A 19,806-nucleotide genomic window follows, 5' to 3' on the forward strand; every position below is an offset into this window, starting at 1 on the left:
GGTCACTGGACATATTTTTTAAACTAGATACCCCAAAGATAATTGTGGCCAAGTTTGGATAAATTTGGCCCAGTAATTTCAGAGGAGAAGATTTTTGTAAAAGATTACTAAGATTTACGAAAAATGGTTAAAAATTGATTATAAAGGGCAAATACTCCTATATGGGTCAACTGACCATTTCGGTCATGTTGACTTATTTGTAAATCTTACTTTGCTGAACATTATTGCTGTTTACAGTTTATTTCTATCCATAATAATTTTCAAGATAATAACCAAAAACAGTAAAATTTCCTTAAAATTACCAATTCAGGGGCAGGAACCCAACAACGAGTTATCCAATTCATCTGAAAATTTCAGGGCAGATAGATCTTGACCTGATAAACAATTTAACCCCATGTCAGATTTGCTCTAAATGCTTTGGTTTTTGAGTTATAAGCCAAAAACTGCATTTTACCCCTATGTTCTATTTTTAGCCATGGCGGCCATTTTGGTTGGTTGGCCGGGTCACCGGACACATTTTTTAAACTAGATACCCCAATGATGATTGTGGCCAAGTTTGGTTTAATTTGGCCCAGTAGTTTCAGAGGAGAAGATTTTTGTAAAAGTTAACGCAGGACGACGACAGACGACGCCAGACGCCGGACGCCAAGTGATGGGAAAAGCTCACGTGGCCCTTCGGGCCAGGTGAGCTAAAAAGTACTACAGACTTTTGGGTGCACGGTTACATTTTCAGCATTTTGAAATTTTATCTTTTAAAAATCTCATCAAGTTATTATGTTCAAACATGGAATACTGTGATCATTGTTGGTATTATTTTTGCACCAATGTTTTAAGTAAAAATCAAGGACTAGAAATTACAAGTACCTAAATATTACAATAATTCTAAAGTCAAGAAATAGTACTAAATGTTAAAAGTAAATTTCCAGTACTACAGATTTTAAGTACAGAAATGGTGCCTATAAAAAAGTAGCTGTGTAAATAATCATATTTGGCAGGAATGAAGACTCATATTTTCTGTCACGTTTTTCACTTTGAATGGAGCCTTCAGAACTAAGTGGCAAACTATGTTGACCACTGATTAACCAATCTAAACATAAAATGACCACTGATTAACCAATCTAAACATAAAATGTGTGCTGTTGTCTTAACATTCTATCAATATATTATCTGTTGAGAAACGATCACTGCATACTGCTCAGGTATCCATAGAATAAAGAATTAATGACTTGGTAGGTGGAAAAGTCAACATGATAATGTAATTTGAATGGGAACCTTGCATTGTACTATTTTGTACTATTTTGTACAATTTTGAATTTCGAGTTCACAAAGTCCAGAGCTGGACATGTCACCCTACCTGGCCACATTATTTCCACACTGGGATGACCATGCAGTCTGCTCTTACTTATAAATGTTGCTTGCAGCAAATGATTTAATTTTCAAGTATTTGGTTAATTCTGGAATGGGATATATTAAAACAAAAAGTAGAATGTCTTACATGATTATTTCATCTTCTTTTTTTTTACTTTTACTAGGATAAATTATATATCAATAAATCCTAACACACAGGAGAGATCAATAATAACAGAAATCAAATGCTATTTGAAAATGATAGTTTCTAATATGTATACCTGCTTGTTGGGGTGGTTTAGTTCTGTCCACGGGATCATGAAGAGTGGCTAATCTGTTTTTGACAGGAGATGGATCTAATGTCAGCTGGGCTGCTGGAGGTATCAGACCTCTCTCTATCAGACTTAGTATACCCCTTCTGGCATCGTCTTCTGTTATGGCGGGTGGTGCAAGCTATGAAAAAAAAATTATGATTATAATGGTACATTAAAAATGGTCAGATTTTTATAGTAAACTTTTTAATGTAGTTAGTTTTCTTATTGATTTAACCTTTACTTGGTCTTTCATATCTTGTTAACAATTTTGTCTGCAAAATACAGTGCCTTTTAAGGGACAAAATCTAGTTCCCTTTAAACAATTTTTATATAATTCCATCAATTCTTGGTTTGAAACTGTATGTGGAATTAGAATCAATCTGCTTGATAGTCCTCAATAACAGTAGAAAATTCAATAAAAAAAATAGAAAAATAAAAAATCGGGAAAATTTCCCGAATTTTTCATTGTACAAAATGTACTAATGAACTCAAAATCGTTCAATTTTTTTTTGGTCGCGTTTTTGAATTTCCGGATCTGTGCAGATATCTACTTCCGATTCAGGTATTGTTTGCATGAGACTTTGAATAAAATGTATATTTATCAGTCTAAGAAAGGAACTTAATACCAATTCATTTTTAAAAATTGTTTGTTATAAAAAAAAAAACGTTACCTGATGACAGCGTTTTTTGTTTACATAACGTCACAACTAAAATTCCTAACAACAGAACTAAAATCGGAAACGTTACGGTATTTTCGTTTCTCTTTTTAACATGTTTGATTTAAAAAAAAATAAGTTTGTCCCCATTCACAGGTAATGCCTGCCTCGTATTAAAAACAGTTCTATTCCCATCAAAATGATGCTTAGAAGGAAGAATTATGGTCAAATCTTATCCTCAGTGCATCAACTTGAGACACTGACCTTAGTAATCATGTGACAGCTGATATTTATATCCTGTTTTATATCTCCATGACATTTAATTATTTATGTGTCTATCCCAAGCCAGGAGCAGGAAATTCAATGGTTGTTGTTTGTTGCTGTGTAAAATATTTGTTTATCATCCATTGTACATAAATTAGGTTTTTCTTTTTTTCTTTTGAATTGTTTTACATTTGTCTCTATGGGGCCTTTTATAGCTGACTATGTGGTCTGGGCTTTGCTCATTGTTGAAGGCAGTATGTTGACCTATAGTTGTTTATATCTGTGTCATTTGGTCTCTTGTGAAGAGTTGTCTCCTTAGCAATCATACCACATCTTTTTTTAAATTTAAGCATGTGTTGAAAGATGATGTATATAAATATGGTTACTTTTGTTTTAAATTAAAAAAAAAAACAATGTAAAAACTGATACAAAGTAACAAATATAAAACTTACTTGTGTGTCCACTCTATTGGCTCTTGGCAATACTGCTAATGGTTCTATCGTAGAACCCAAAACTGTCTTACCTAATTGCTGCAAAAAGGAAAAATAACAATTACTGTGGATTCAGTATTATTCGTTGGATACCATGTTTTGTGGGTTTTGTTGGTTCAGGTGAACCATGGCTTCAAATGTTCAACAAATTATATTTCTTTTAGGCTTTGTTATTGTACGCAGAGATGGACAAAACCACGAAATCAAAAATCCACGACAAAGTTTTACTCGATCCACATAAATAAATGAATCCACAGTAAATAAATAAAAACAATTTCTATTTCACTTCTTACTCTCATAGATGTATACACAGCTAAAATTTCCTCACATGAATTTCACGTGAAATTCACATGAAAAATTTCACGTGAGATTCACCTCAATCGAGCTTATACATGAAACTCACGTGAAAACTTTCATGTGAATTTCACGTGAATTGAGAATCTGATGTGAAATTTTTCACATGAATTTCACGTGAAATTTACAACAATTTCTTTTTATATTTTTCATGATTTTGATTAAATTTGAAAATTAATGTTATTTGAATTACTCTATTTTAAAAATTCATGTGAATTTCACATGAAAAAGAAATTCACATGAGTTTCACATGAGAATCACGTGAAACTCACAAAAACTGATTTTATAAGCTCGTTTGAGGTGAAATTGATGTGAATTTCAAGTGAGATTCACATGAATTTATATTCACGTGAAATTGATGTGAGTGAAATTTACCTGTGTAATCATTGAACATACAAAAAATCTTAATATACATATTGACAACAAATGACCTATTTGTTTTGAATTAAATGTAAATATCTTATCATATTTAGTTCATAACTAACTTAAGAAATTATTAAATCTGCTATATAAATCTAATAACTTGATCAAATTCATTGATTTGATATTCTAATTTTTCCAAAACATTTCTTAGGATGTTCACATCAATGATCATGTCATATTTTCTAATGAACTTTATTTTTTTTTTAATAAAATCTTTTAAAGAATAAAGTGTAATTTTCTGAGAGTGAAAAGAAACTTTATATCTTATCCAGATATACAATAAAATAATGATAAATCCTGACTTTTACCAGACTTGGTATGCAAATTTACAGGAGCCAAGAAAGTTGTCTACTAGAGTATAACAAACCTTTCATTTATTTCTCTGTTGAATGAGTGGTAGTGCTATACCAAAGTTGTCTACTACAGTATAACAAACCTTTGATTTATTTCTCTGTTGAATGAGTGGTAGTACTATACCAAAGTTGTCATTTAAGGAATCTCTGTTATATTTGTTTTGTGGATTCAGTACAGTCCTCAGTGTAAGCACATGTCTGGCCTAAAATGTAACAATCCTCATAAAACACTAGCCTATCAACAATTAACTGTGCAATCAAAATCAAGCTAAATCAAATGCATATTGATGAGTATTTTGTACAATTTCTTTTTTTAATAAAGTTGAAACATGTTGTTCTTCTTTTCAAATATTTTAAGATTTCCAGTTTAGAAAAAAATAAAAAAACTACATAAAATCTTCTTATGCAGAATTGGTAAATATTCAAAATAATTGGAGGTACACTATTCCTATCTACCATTATAACCAGATGCTCCGCAGGGCACAGCTTTATACGACCGCAGAGGTCGAACCCTGACAGTTAGGGCTAGTATGGACACAACATTCAAACTGAATACAGCTCTGAATTTAGATTGTGGTTAAAAAGTTGACACAGCATAGGTTTCTGACACAGACTGAATGTAGTCTAATGAACTTAAAATGTTTTTTTTTTTTGCTTTTGAGCAATTCACTATGCTGTTGAATATTAATCCTTTGATATTTGAAGAAATTTTCTTTTTCATTTCTGAAATCTGAAATAAGAAAAATTTAATCCAACCAATTTTTTTTTCACCTTCCCCTTTTCCTTATTCCAAAAATGATCTCAATTCAAATTTCTAATGGAGTTTTCAACAATAACTTCTCATTTAAATACATCATAAAATATAAAATGTCATACAGTCATAATTTAAGTTGATTTAACTACTATTCTGGACAAAGAAAGAAAACTCCAATGCAACATTTTATATTGGCAAATTTCAAATGGAATTTATTAATAACAAAGTTTTTGGCAAATTTCCAATCTACATAATTTAAGAGCAGTTTAGGTGAGCTATTAAAATGAGTTTCAATTACCAACCTTACACTGCTTTTAAATTATGTTTTGTACTTAAGTACTTGTCCATTAACCAAGAAACCCTTTTCCCCCTTTTTGCACCTTATTCTTTAACAGTTTGAGTCATAACTCCAAAAGACAATTCTTACCATCCCTTTGTGGTATTCCAATATCCAAAATATAAATACATGTTAGATTCATCATATCAAAGAACCCCAAGAATTCAATTTTTGGTGAAATCAAATAAAGTCAAATTTTGGAACTTTTAGACCTTAATGTGGACCAATTTGATAACTGGTCCTAAATATTAAAAATCTAAATACATGGTTAGATTCAGCATATTGAAGATCCCCATATATTGAATTTTTGTTGAAATCAAACAAAGGTTAATTTTGGACCCCGATTTGGACCAACTTGAAAACTGGGCCCATAATAAAACCAGATGCTCCGCAGGGTGCAGCTATATACGACCGCAGAGGTTGAACCCTGACCAGTTGGGGCAAGTATGGACACAACATTTAAGCTGGATTCAGCTCTAAATTTGGATTGTGATTAAATAGTTGACACAGCAAAGGTTTCTGACACAGAATGAATGTGGTCTAATGAACTTAAAATATTTTTTTTGCCTTTGAGCAATTCACTATGCTGTTGAATATTAATCCTCTCAAAAAAATGTTTGAAGAAATTTTCTTTTTATTTATGAAATCTGAAATGAAAAAAATTTAACACCCCCCCCCCCCCTTTTTTTTTCACATCCCCCTTTCCCTTTTTCCAAAACTGATCTCAATTCAAATTTCTAATGGAGTTTGCAACAATAACTACTCATTTAAATACATCATAAAATATTAAAATGTAAAATAAAGTGCTTGTTATCACTGAATGGTAAAGATTGTTTTAATTTATCAGTTGGTAGTAAAAGTGAATATACATTGTATATTGTATAAAACAATGATTTAAGTTGATTCAACTACTATTCTGGACAAAGAAAGATAACTCCAATTGAAAATTTCTTGCTATTGCACAATATTGTGCAATTGAAAATATTTGCTATTGCACAATACTGTGCAATTGAAGATTTCTTGCTATTGCGCAATACTGTGCAATTGAAAATTGCTTGCTATTGCACAATACTGTGCAATTGAAGATTTCTTGCTATTGCTGAATACTGTGCAATTGAAAATTTCTTGCTATTGCACAATACTTAATATAATAATTTTGGATCCTGATTTGAACCAACTTGAAAACTGGGCCCATAATCAAAAATCTAAGTATATGTTTAGATTCAGCATATCAAAAAAGCCCATGAATTCAATTTTTGTTAAAATCAAACTTAGTTTAATTTTGGACCCTTTGGACTTTAATGTAGACCAATTTGAAAACGGGACCAAAAATTAAGAATCTACATACACAGTTAGATTTGGCATATCAAAGAACCCCAAGTATTCAATTTTTGATAAAATCAAACAAGTTTAATTTTGGACCCCGATTTGGACCAACTTGAAAACTGGGCCAATAATCAAAAACCTAAGTACATTTTTAGATTCAGCATATCAAAGAACCCCAAGGATTCAATTTTTGATGAAATCAAACAAAGTTCAATTTTGGACCCTTTGGGCCCCTTATTCCTAAACTGTTGGGACCAAACCTCTTAAAATGAAACCCAACCTTCCTTTTATGGTCATAAACGTTGTGTTTAAATTTCATAGATTTCTATTTACTTATACTAAAGTTATGGTGCGAAAACCAAGAATAATGCTTATTTGGGCCCCTTTTTGGCCCCTAATTCCTAAACTGTTGGGACCAAAACTCCCAAAATCAATTCCAACCTTTCTTTTATGGTCATAAACCTAGTGTTTAAATTTCATAGATTTCTATTACTTTTACTAAAGTTAGAGTGCGAAAACCAAATGTCTTCGGACGATGACGACGACGCCAATGTGATACAAATATGTGACCAAAAAATTTTCTATTTTTTGCGGTCGTATAAAAAGCAGTTCATAACATCAATTACGAAAACAATGTTTCACATAATCATTATTCAAAACAGTTCATAAAAATTAAGTAATTGGAAACTTTTAATATAAATAAAGCAGCTAGCCTATGTCTGCATTATAAAATATCTGGTTAAAATCAGTTAAAAATTACCTGTTGCCCTGGAGTAGGACCAGATACTTGTACAGCCTGCCTCTTAGGGAGTAAGGCTCCCGACCCAGAAGGTGGTTGTGGTTGGTGTATGTTCCTTTCTCTGTAAATAAATGGCAGTATTTCTCATGAATATAAATGCAACATATTCCATCAATATGTTGTGTCTGTTAAACTGGGTGTATGATAATGTATAAAGGGTCTTTAAGGGAGATGAGGGATTAACTGTCATTGGTTTGTATACATACAAACATTTTATGGTTCAAGTTTTTTTATTGAGTGTTATATAAATAAATAATATGCTTGACTTTAGAGTGGATGCTGGTTAATGCAATGTTAATGTTAATGATATTTCAGCCATCTTCAGGATAGATTACTGTTATGGGTAATGATGCTGAATACACCACTTCTCTTTTCCATTGCATTTCTAAAAAAGCCTGAGGAGACATCCTCTTTTCCCAAAAGTAGTCTTTTGAGTTTTGACTTGTTCAAATTGTTTGGTTTCTGTCTCTGACATTGATGTCTACCTCATATTTCAGTTTTTGTTATTATCATTTTTTTGAGAACATATATGTAGACATACTGCAAATGAATATGTATAGAGTATTTTGAAGACCTATTCTTGGAGAAGTAATTGGATTTGACACTGATAGGACTAACCTTGGAAAAACTGGACCAGATATTCTTCTAACATCATCAACTTTGCTTTGTGTCCTTAAATCTAATGTAGTTTCTAGTGATACATTCTGGTCAAATCGACTGGCTGTGGCATAAGGTAAAGTCTGGACTTGATTATTATACTGGTTAATTATCTGTTCTGTTTTATTCTGGTAAAAAAAATATATATGTTTGATATAAATATCATTTAACAGAAATGATGGCATTGAAGACCTGGATAACGTGGACATTACATTATATATAATCGTAAGCCCCAAAGTTATTATCCATTTTTAAAAACTGGTCCAGAAGATTTAATTTTGCAATATATATATATAGATAAATATAATTGTTGCTTAAAACATGTACTAGAATTACTTGGCAGAATTATGGTTGACACAACAGATAATAGGAGTCTTGATTGTAAATTATTCATGCAATAATAATGTTATGATTAAATACAAAATGAAAACAAGAATGTGTCCACAGTACACGGATGCCCCACTCACACTATCATTTTCTATGTTTAAAGGACTGTGAAATTGGAATAAATTCTCTAATTTGGCATTAAAATTAGAATGATCTTATCAAAGGGAACATGTATACTAAGTTTCAAGTTGATTGGACTTCTACTTTATCAAAAACTACCTTGACCAAAAACTTTAACCTGAAATTTGCACTATCATTTTCTATGTTCAGTGAACCGTAAAATTGGGGTCAAAACTCTAATTTGGCATTTAAATTAGAAAGATCATATCATAGGGCACATGTATACTAAGTTTCAAGTTGATTGGACTTCAACTTCATCAAAAACTACCTTGACCAAAAACTTTAACCTGAAGCCAAAAACTTTAACCTGAAATTTGCACTATCATTTTCTATGTTCAGTGAACCGTAAAATTGGGGTCAAAACTGTAATTTGGCATTTAAATTAGAAAGATCATATCATAGGGCACATGTATACTAAGTTTCAAGTTGATTGGACTTCAACTTCATCAAAAACTACCTTGACCAAAAACTTTAACCTGAAATTTGCACTATCATTTTCTATGTTCAGTGAACCGTAAAATTGGGGTCAAAACTCTAATTTGGCATTTAAATTAGAAAGATCATATCATAGGGCACATGTATACTAAGTTTCAAGTTGATTGGACTTCAACTTCATCAAAAACTACCTTGACCAAAAACTTTAACCTGAAGCCAAAAACTTTAACCTGAAATTTGCACTATCATTTTCTATGTTCAGTGAACCGTAAAATTGGGGTCAAAACTCTAATTTGGCATTTAAATTAGAAAGATCATATCATAGGGCACATGTATACTAAGTTTCAAGTTGATTGGACTTCAACTTCATCAAAAACTACCTTGACCAAAAACTTTAACCTGAAATTTGCACTATCATTTTCTATGTTCAGTGAACCGTAAAATTGGGGTCAAAACTCTAATTTGGCATTTAAATTAGAAAGATCATATCATAGGGCACATGTATACTAAGTTTCAAGTTGATTGGACTTCAACTTCATCAAAAACTACCTTGACCAAAAACTTTAACCTGAAGCCAAAAACTTTAACCTGAAATTTGCACTATCATTTTCTATGTTCAGTGAACCGTAAAATTGGGGTCAAAACTCTAATTTGGCATTTAAATTAGAAAGATCATATCATAGGGCACATGTATACTAAGTTTCAAGTTGATTGGACTTCAACTTCATCAAAAACTACCTTGACCAAAAACTTTAACCTGAAGCCAAAAACTTTAACCTGAAATTTGCACTATCATTTTCTATCAGTGAACCGTAAAATTGGGGTCAAAACTCTAATTTGGCATTTAAATTAGAAAGATCATATCATAAGGAACATGTGTACTAAGTTTCAAGTTGATTGGACTTCAACTTCATCAAAAACTACCTTGACCAAAAACTTTAACCTGAAGCGGGACAGACGGACGAACGAACAGACGAACGAACGAACGAACAGACGGACGAACGGACGCACAGACCAGAAAACATAATGCCCCTCTACTATCGTAGGTGGGGCATAAAAACTAAATTTGAGGTACTTTTTAGAAATTCCCTATCATAATGACTATGTATGTAAAGTTACAAATGGATGCAACTATAACTTCATCATAAACTACCTCGACCAAAAACTTTAACCTGGCAAAGAGCTGTTTCACACAATCTCATTTTCATGTTCAATGAACCATGAAATGAGGACCAAACAAGAATGTGTCCAAAGTACACGGATGCCCCACTCACACTATCATTTTCCATGTTCAATGGACCATGAAATTGGATAAAAAATATAATTAGGCATTAAAATTAGAAAGATAATATCATAGGGAACATGTGTACTAAGTTTCAAGTTGATTGGACTTCAACTTCATCAAAAACTACCTTGACCAAAAACTTTAACCTGAAACATGCACTTTCATTTTCTATGTTCAGTGGACCGTGAAATTGGGGTCAAAAGTTTAATTTGGCTTTAAAATTAGAAAGATCATATCATAAGGAACATGTGTACTAAGTTTCAAGTTGATTGGACTTCAACTTCATCAAAAACTACCTTGACCAAAAACTTTAACCTGAAACATGCACTTTCATTTTCTATGTTCAGTGGACCGTGAAATTGGGGTCAAAAGTTTAATTTGGCTTTAAAATTAGAAAGATCATATCATAAGGAACATGTGTACTAAGTTTCAAGTTGATTGGACTTCAACTTCATCAAAAACTACCTTGACCAAAAACTTTAACCTGAAACATGCACTTTCATTTTCTATGTTCAGTGGACCGTGAAATTGGGGTCAAAAGTTTAATTTGGCTTTAAAATTAGAAAGATCATATCATAAGGAACATGTGTACTAAGTTTCAAGTTGATTGGACTTCAACTTCATCAAAAACTACCTTGACCAAAAACTTTAACCTGAAAAACTTTAACCTGAAACATGCACTTTCATTTTCTATGTTCAGTGGACCGTGAAATTGGGGTCAAAAGTTTAATTTGGCTTTAAAATTAGAAAGATCATATCATAAGGAACATGTGTACTAAGTTTCAAATTGATTGGACTTCAACTTCATCAAAAACTACCTTGACCAAAAACTTTAACCTGAAAAACTTTAACCTGAAACATGCACTTTCATTTTCTATGTTCAGTGGACCGTGAAATTGGGGTCAAAAGTTTAATTTGGCTTTAAAATTAGAAAGATCATATCATAGGGAACATGTGTACCAAGTTTGAAGTCGATTGGACTTCTACTTCATCAAAAACTACCTCGACCAAAAACTTTAACCTGAAGCGGGACAGACGGACGAACGAACGGACGAACGAACGGACGAACGGACGCACAGACCAGAAAACATAATGCCCCTCTACTATCGTAGGTGGGGCATAAAAACTAAATTTGAGGTACTTTTTAGAAATTCCCTATCATAATGACTATGTATGTAAAGTTACAAATGGATGCAACTATAACTTCATCATAAACTACCTTGACCAAAAACTTTAACCTGGCAAAGAGCTGTTTCACACAATCTCATTTTCATGTTCAATGAACCATGAAATGAGGACCAAAACCTAAATTTGAGGTACTTTTTAGAAATTCCCTATTATAATGACTATGTATGTAAAGTTACAAATGGATGCAACTATAACTTCATCATAAACTACCTCGACCAAAAACTTTAACCTGACATGGGACAGACGGACGAACGGACGAACGAACAGACGAACGAACAGACGGACGAACGGACGCACAGACCAGAAAACATAATGCCCCTACTACTATCGTAGACGGGGCATAAAAAAAATCACAATGCAAGATAAAATTATAAATTTATATACACGTACATGTATAACTTACATGTGTATATGAGTTAACATACTGTAAACAAAATGCTTTTAAATGATCACTTTACTACTATAAACCTATCTTATGCATTTTATATGCCTATGTACATGTATAAATCTGCATTATAAACATGCTTGTTGTTGTGTGTCAACCAAGGCTCTGTATTGAAGACTTTTACCTTTAGTGGTGCATGGTTTATTTTTATAAATTGTGACTTGGAAGACGAGTTGTCTCATTGGCACTGATGCCACATCTTCTTATATTTACATATTAAATCTCACCTGTAAACCCTCTTCAGTTTTAGCCAATGCCTTCTCTAAATCTTGTATGTTAATGTTAGCAGTATCTCCTTGGGCAATCTTCTCACGTAGCTGTCTTAAATCATCTTGTACCTAAAAAATAAAATCAGAATGCAGGTTAGGGTAAACTGGAAAATACAAACTGAGTAAGGAGCACATCTGTAGCTACTTCAAGTATCATAATAACAAGAATGTGTCCTAAGTACACGGATGCCCCACTCCCACTATCAATTTCCATGTCCAATGGACCGTGAAATTGGATAAAAAATCTAAATTTGCAATAAATTTAGAAAGATCATACCATATGGAACATGTGTACTAAGTTTCAAGTTGTTTGGTCTTCAACTTCATCAAAAACTACCTTGACCAAAAACTTTAACCCGAAACTCTCACTTTCATTTTCTATGTTCAGTAGACCATGAAATTGGGGTCAAAAGTCTAATTTGGCATTAAAATTAGAAAGATCATATTATAAGCAACAAGTGAACTAAGTTTCAAGTTGATTGGACTTCAGCTTCATCAAAAACTACCTTGACCAAAAACTTTAACCTGAAACTCGCACTTTCATTTCTATGTTCAGTGGACCGTGAAATTAGGGTCAAATGTCTAATGTGGCTTTAAAATTGGAAAGAACATATCATAAGCAACAAGTGTACTAAGTTTCAAGTTGATTGGACTTCAGCTTCATCAAAAACTACCTTGACCAAAAACTTTAACCTGAAACTCGCACTTTCATTTCTATGTTCAGTGGACCGTGAAATTGGGGTCAAAAGTCTAATTTGGCTTTAAAATTAGAAAGATCATATTATAAGCAACAAGTGTACTAAGTTTCAAGTTGATTGGACTTCACCTTAATCAAAAACTACCTTGACCAAAAACTTTAACCTGAAACTCGTACTTTCATTTCTATGTTCAGTGGACCGTGAAATTGGGGACAAAAGTCTAATTTGGCTTTAAAATTAGAAAGATCATATCATAAGCAACCAGTGTACTAAGTTTCAAGTTGATTGGACTTCAGCTTCATCAAAAACTACCTTGACCAAAAACTTTAACCTGAAACTCGCACTTTCATTTCTATGTTCAGTGGACCGTGAAATTGGGGTCAAAAGTCTAATTTGGCTTTAAAATTAGAAAGATCATATCATAAGCAACCAGTGTACTAAGTTTCAAGTTGATTGGACTTCAGCTTCATCAAAAACTACCTTGACCAAAAACTTTAACCTGAAGCGGGACGAACGGACGGACGAACGGACGAACGAATGGACGAACGGAGGTACAGACCAGAAAACATAATGCCCCATCTACTATTGTAGGTGGGGCATAAAAAACAGGCCATGTATCTTCAATGTATTCAGCAAACATTATAGTTAGCTTCAACACTCTGGGTTAAAAACTGAGGGCAAGCCCCCTGGCTAGTTGATTTTTCAAAATATGCTCTACTTTAGTGCATGTTTTTCTCAGACCAGGCCTGAATTAGTGGTTCCATACCTTTATCATGCATAAACAAATCCCTGTTTGCAGGATGGAATTAGCTCTCGCCGCGATATAGCCTTTCTGTGCTAATGTGGCGTAAAACAAACAACAATCAATCAATCATGTTTGCAGGTACAATCATTTATTTGTTTTCTTGTTGTGTCTGGGATTATTTTTTTGCTGTTGTCTAAACAAGCTTCACATATATATAACAAAACACCCTGTCACAGTTGCTGGCATTGTAATAAAGAAGGTTGAATTCTGAATAATTCTTTTAAATTTAAGTAGAACCCAGTCAACCTTCAAGAGTCTTTGTTGATATTGAAGCAAGTCACAAGTAAACAGTTAAATGGAAGGTCAATTTATTTCCTTCACAGCATACCAGTAACAATAACCAACTATTGATATTATATATTATATATGCCAATTCAATATTTACAATTGCTATTATTAAATTTTTTACTTAATTCTGTGTTTAACTTCAACTCTAAATCCATTTAACATATTTATCTAGCACTTAACTGATAATATACAGAACAATAATCAAGTTTTTTTGTAATATTGGGTCTTTTAAAACGTCTAATAATATGTTCTGTACTTACCCTTTTAAAAATATAAAAAAGAAATATGGGGAAGAGAAATCCTGACAAAATTCCTTAATCAAATGGACATGTACATACATTCATTTCAGGTACTTAAATATTTATATCTTGCTAAGCAAATTAGCAATATCAGGTGTTTAGTGTTGAGTTTGTTGCCTTCTGTTTTTATGGGAGGAAGAGTTTATAACATAGCTTCATTGGTTAGTTTAAACATATTTATTTATAGTGGATTGGGAAACAAGTTATTGCAACTTATATTTGTATCCCTTTCCACTTTGCGGGTGCAAGTGCTGCCTTGTAGCAGCATAATTACAATGTACTGCATGTAGCCTACTCTTTTTGAAAATCTACAAGGGTGTCTTTTATGTGCAAAAGATATGGCTTTCTCTTAACACAGGTCATTGGTCAATATTTTAAGATTTCCTTAGATGCAAACAGCAAATGCTATCAACCAAATTCATTCTGTTTTATGTCTCTGTGACTGTGCATGTTCTAAGGTAGATTTTAGCAACAAACAATCAATTAATCTCTTTTTGTGTGTGCCTACTGAAAAGTTTATACAACAAATCCCTTTCTGAAATACAATGTATATAAATTTTTATACATGTACAATGTATATAAAATGACATCCATTTCATATTAAATAAAAGCCCAGGTTTTACCAGAGAGAGAAAAAACTTATTAATTTTAATACCATCTACATGTATTTAAATATTAAATACAAAAATTCTTAAATCTGAATACCTTTTATGTTGTTCATTTAAATTCACAAAATGTGAACATATTTGAATGCTATTATAAAAAAAATTTGAGTACTTGTTCATTAACATGATTAACACTCTATGGCGTCACTGACAAAACCACTCTATGGTTTCACTGACAAAACCTCATTTACGAATGAATAAAACCTTGTTTATTTTCTGTAATAAATTTCTCAACAGATAACTTCTGAAGCTTTATATTACTGGGAAAACTGAATTTACAAAACACAAAATATTTTCAATACACTCAGAATTCAAAAGAAAACAATAAGTCCTGATGTTCATTTTTAAAAAATAATGAATGCTTACATTATGTACATGATATAATAAATATATGTATATAATGTTATATTCAAGAAGATTTTTCCAGGACTATTAAAATTGTACAATGTTATACCACAAAGTCAGCTGGTAAAAAAGTATATATCTATTGTGTAAAGATGAACTGTTCTTTAATATTATTATTGGATTTCCTTTCAATTAAAAATTGAATAAAAAGAATTTATACAGTGGCTATCTTTATGAATGCAAACTCAAATTTTAAATACCAGCTAGCAATAGAAAGTATATACCAATCAAATTAACTTACATTTTTTAATATCTCATGCATTTCCTTCTGACGACTATAATTCTTATTATCATCAAGTGTTTCCTCATAAAAAATAGGCTTGAAAGGTTGCACACGGTGTGTATAAACCAAAGGTTCTTTACTTAAAGAGGCGATTAACTCATTACTAAACAAAGACGGGCGTTTCTTTGCAAATGACTCTGTGTTTGAGTCCTTACAGTCAGTTTCATCAGATTCTTTGACACTGAGAGGCAAATCTTTAAGTGAACCAGAAAGAAAAGTTTTTCGCTTTTCATTAGATGGTGATCTCCCTTTGCCTGGTTGTATTGACTTTTTAACAGTCAGTTTGGTCTCTGGAGTTAATGTTTCGTGTCTCTTGAGAAAATTAAGTATTTCAGCACTAACATCCGACATTTTAGAAACTTCTTAGATACACAAATTTGGTAGTTTAATCCATTAACAAATGAGAAACATCATGAACATAAGCATTAATCGATATTTTGAATGTTCAACTGTTTATCTCAATTCTTGTGTTTGGAAATTTATGACACAAAACACTAGAAAACTTTATTTTCTATATTGGGGCCCACATCAGGTTGCATTTCGTTTGTAAAGTTAAATTGATTTATAGTAAATAACAATTTGGAAAACAACAAAATTTCCCAATAATAACATAAATGTAGTTTTCAAATATTTAGGTTTTTTGAATAATATACTTAATATACTTTTCCCCTCAAAATAAAGTTCCCTTAAAAATACCTCAATAGGTTGCCCAGTAATTTACAATAATGAATGCACTCATTGATCAATTGAACTGACTATAAACAATGAAATTTATCCTGTTAAATCGTCAAAGGTTTCTATTTCAGCTAAAGTAATTCTATATATTTTATCAAATGAAAGATCAGTTCATATATCAAAACCTTTAGATCCTAATCTGCAGGTATCATGTACTTTGAAAATCTGTGATTATCTTTTATACTACATCAATGCAATTTTGGAATCTAGAAAACACTGAACGAATGATTAGAAAATTCAAATGCCAGGTGATAGATAATGATTATTATTAAATTATGATTATATACCGCACCTGTAACTTCATTTACCTGCAAAAATTATGCATTTAGATGGAAAAAAAATTGCACAAATGCGCACTTTACAGCCCAAAAGACGGTTATATGTCAATTGCTATATATCTAAAGTATTTATTAAAAGGACTAAATTAGAAGGGATATGTGTTAAATATGAAGAAAAAAAACATTATTAGATTCAGACATTTCTATCAGTTTAAACGATGTAAGACCTGATAAAAGATAAAAGTTTAAAAATCTTTCTTTCTATCAAGTTTTACTTCAGTAAATAGTAAAAACCATCATGAAAATTTCAATAGACCAGTATTTGCTAGTATTGACCACTTCAGGCATATTGTTTGGGACTGTAAAATATACCATATTATCATTCAGTTTACTAACAAAGACACGGCATGAGAAACTATGTTGTCATGAACACCACAAAAAATACAAGCTCTGTACTGCCCCTTAAATTTCTAGAATATCCTGTGAAAAAGTAAGGGTTAATTCATATTTTTTTTTAATGAAAATTGAAACAAATAATCTTCATACAGTATCAAGTCCTTTGTCATATTAAAAACAGAGGGGTCCATGTACTAGTACTTGTTTTCAAGCTTATGATTTCAGTCCACTGAAAAATGCATCTATTCACGATACGTTGGAGTATGACATAGATGTACAAATGTAACTGAAATAACATCATTACGTCCCATGTAACTGTATCATATTAGTCACTGTCAGTGGTACTATTAAAAAGGAGTTAATTCTCACTGAAGTTAGGCCTGTCTGCTGTCATCTTGCCCCCCTACAAGTAGAATATCCCACAAGATTTAGGCCTGCCATCGCCCCACCTATAAAAAATAATAATATCACAACTGTCAAGTTTTTATGTTCACATTGACAAATGTACTTGTTTCTGCTTTGTTTCAACCAAAAGAAGTTAAAAACATAAAAGTTACCATTCTAAGCTTTTCATCAGCATGCATTAGTGAAGCGAGTTGAAAATAAATCAGGATAACCTGCTTTTAATTAGGCATTTGGCAGATCTAGTTACATGTACATGTAGATATGAGGCCTTTACAACACTAAGGATTACACTACTTTTCATTAGTGGCCAAAATTCAGTAAGCTACATGTATATATAATTATTTGTTTCAATAGACATGATAGAGGAGGAGTTAAAAATGTACCACAACTTTATACATAGTATTATACTACTTTTCATTAGTATGGTGAGTGGTACATGTGTAGGCCCAGAGAAATTTGGATTTTTACATTTCCTGAGTCAGATGAGTTCAAATGTCAAAATTCTAAGGAACCCAACTTCATTTCATAAGTGGGGTGAGTTGGTAGGGAAAACTCAGCAGTATTTAAACCATTTCATTTATGTGGCCTCTGTGGGACAAGTTGTTTATCATATTAGATGTGGTGAGTTCATTAACCCTCTATATACATGTATATAGCTACAATGTATATGCCAGTATTTCTTAAGTTTTAATATTGTGTACCAGAAAAATATGAAAGCTTGATTTCTGTGATGTCAATAGGCTACTTGCCAATTCCTGTAATTAGAGATCCCTTTTTTAGTTGTCTCCCTTATGAGGGACATTAATTTTTATTTACAATGGAGAGCCAGCAAAAAGAGCAAATTTACCTGTGCGTAATGTGAGTAATCTTTAAGGTTTTTAAATCTTATAATTACATTAATTTGTTGTTCAGCTAACATGGCTAAATACTTTTGACATCAGAAATTATTCTTTAATGAACAAGAGTGCACACGCTGAAATGTCTCGCCTTCTATACTAATCATTGATATTATGTTGATAGTCATAATTGTCGAGCCTGCAACTTTTGTTGCAGAAAGCTCGACATAGGGATAGTGATCCGGCGGCGGCTACGACGGCGGTGTTAGCTCACTTCTTAAAAGCTATATATTTTAGAAGGTGGAAGACCTGGATGTTTCATATTTTGTCTATAGATGCCTCATGTTATGAAGTTTCTGTCAGTCACATGTCCATTGTCCTTGACCTCATTTTCATGGTTCAGTGACCACTTGAAAAAAAAGTTCAGATTTTTTGTAATGTTGAATTCTCTCTTATTATAAGTAATAGGATAACTATATTTGATATGTGCGTACCTTGAAAGGTTCTCATGTCTGTCAGACAGTTTTCACTTGACCTCGACCTCATTTCATGGATCAGTGAATAAGGTTAAGTTTTGGTGGTCAAGTCCATATCTCAGATACTACAAGCAATAGGGCTAGTATATTCGGTGTATGGAAGGACTGTAAGGTAAACCTATTGCAAAAAGTATGAGAAAAACAGACCAAAACACAAAAACTTAACTATAACCACTGAACCATGAAAATGAGGTCAAGGTCAGATGACACCTGCCAGTTGGACATGTACACCTTACAGTCCTTCCATACACCGAATATACTACACCTATTGCTTATAGTATCTGAGATATGGACTTGACCACCAAAACTTAACCTTGTTCACTGATCCATGAAATAAGGGCGAGGTCATGTGAAAACTGACTTTTCCATTGTGGCGTCAGATGTTTTGTTTTATGACGTCAAAATTTTACGGGAACCTGCGTGATATCCAGTAATGGCAGACAAATAGCAATAAGGTGTATGGGGATAAGTTTAAACCTCGTTTGAAAGAGATACAGCAATGATAAGAAGCTTGCATAAATTAAAACATGGACATATGTGTCCCTCTTGTACAGGGGGAAGGAGTCGTTTATTTTTTTAGTGGAAATGTTGGACTTCTCTTGGTTTGAAGCTCTCTTCAGTGTTTTTATAACTTGCATATTTTAACCCGACTTTGAATATCATATCTATATCCATGTCAATGGAAGAAAAATCATTCTCCACTGTTTTAAAAACTACCGTTTTCGTAACAGGATACCAAAATACCATGGTACAGGTAAAACGTCACTTTATTATAATTTACCTTCAACAATATTTGACCAACTTCTTCTGGTCGCGGTTCTACGTCCATCATTATTGTTTAATTGCTCTTTTTAATTCCCTTAAAATTGCTATATCTGGGTTTGTGATCGCATCAAAACAAAACAGAATCTGTACGGTCGCAGGATGCGGCCATTTGTGTTCCTCAGCAACTATTTAAACACCCTAAAGTGGT

The 19,806-nt window shown here is 32.3% G+C and overlaps 1 protein-coding gene across 10 annotated transcripts in view; it reads right to left on the minus strand.

Annotated features, from left to right (window-relative positions):
* The window catches only part of LOC143071480 (IQ domain-containing protein H-like), a 46,452-nt gene extending 26,659 nt beyond the window's left edge, over nucleotides 1–19,793 (minus strand). For 3 of the 10 annotated variants that reach the window (XR_012976908.1, XM_076245803.1, XM_076245802.1), the window contains exons 1-7: nucleotides 15,606–16,079; nucleotides 12,163–12,273; nucleotides 8,037–8,203; nucleotides 7,380–7,479; nucleotides 4,286–4,405; nucleotides 3,034–3,111; nucleotides 1,629–1,800 (exon numbers count right to left, since the gene is read on the minus strand). Coding sequence is in view for 9 of the 10 variants with exons in the window: in XM_076245803.1 (XP_076101918.1) it covers nucleotides 1,629–1,800; nucleotides 3,034–3,111; nucleotides 4,286–4,405; nucleotides 7,380–7,479; nucleotides 8,037–8,203; nucleotides 12,163–12,273; nucleotides 15,606–15,998 (1,141 nt within the window). In the remaining variant the exon portion in view is untranslated. Of the gene's footprint in view, nucleotides 1–1,628; nucleotides 1,801–3,033; nucleotides 3,112–4,285; nucleotides 4,406–7,379; nucleotides 7,480–8,036; nucleotides 8,204–12,162; nucleotides 12,274–15,605; nucleotides 16,082–19,614 lie in introns of those variants that run through there. The other 7 variants (XM_076245806.1, XM_076245805.1, XM_076245804.1 and 4 more) reach the window with 3 other exon arrangements.
* Between the last annotated feature and the right edge of the window lie 13 nt (nucleotides 19,794–19,806).

Source organism: Mytilus galloprovincialis, chromosome 4, assembly GCF_965363235.1.
Source record: "Mytilus galloprovincialis chromosome 4, xbMytGall1.hap1.1, whole genome shotgun sequence".
Classification (NCBI taxonomy): domain Eukaryota; kingdom Metazoa; phylum Mollusca; class Bivalvia; order Mytilida; family Mytilidae; genus Mytilus; species Mytilus galloprovincialis.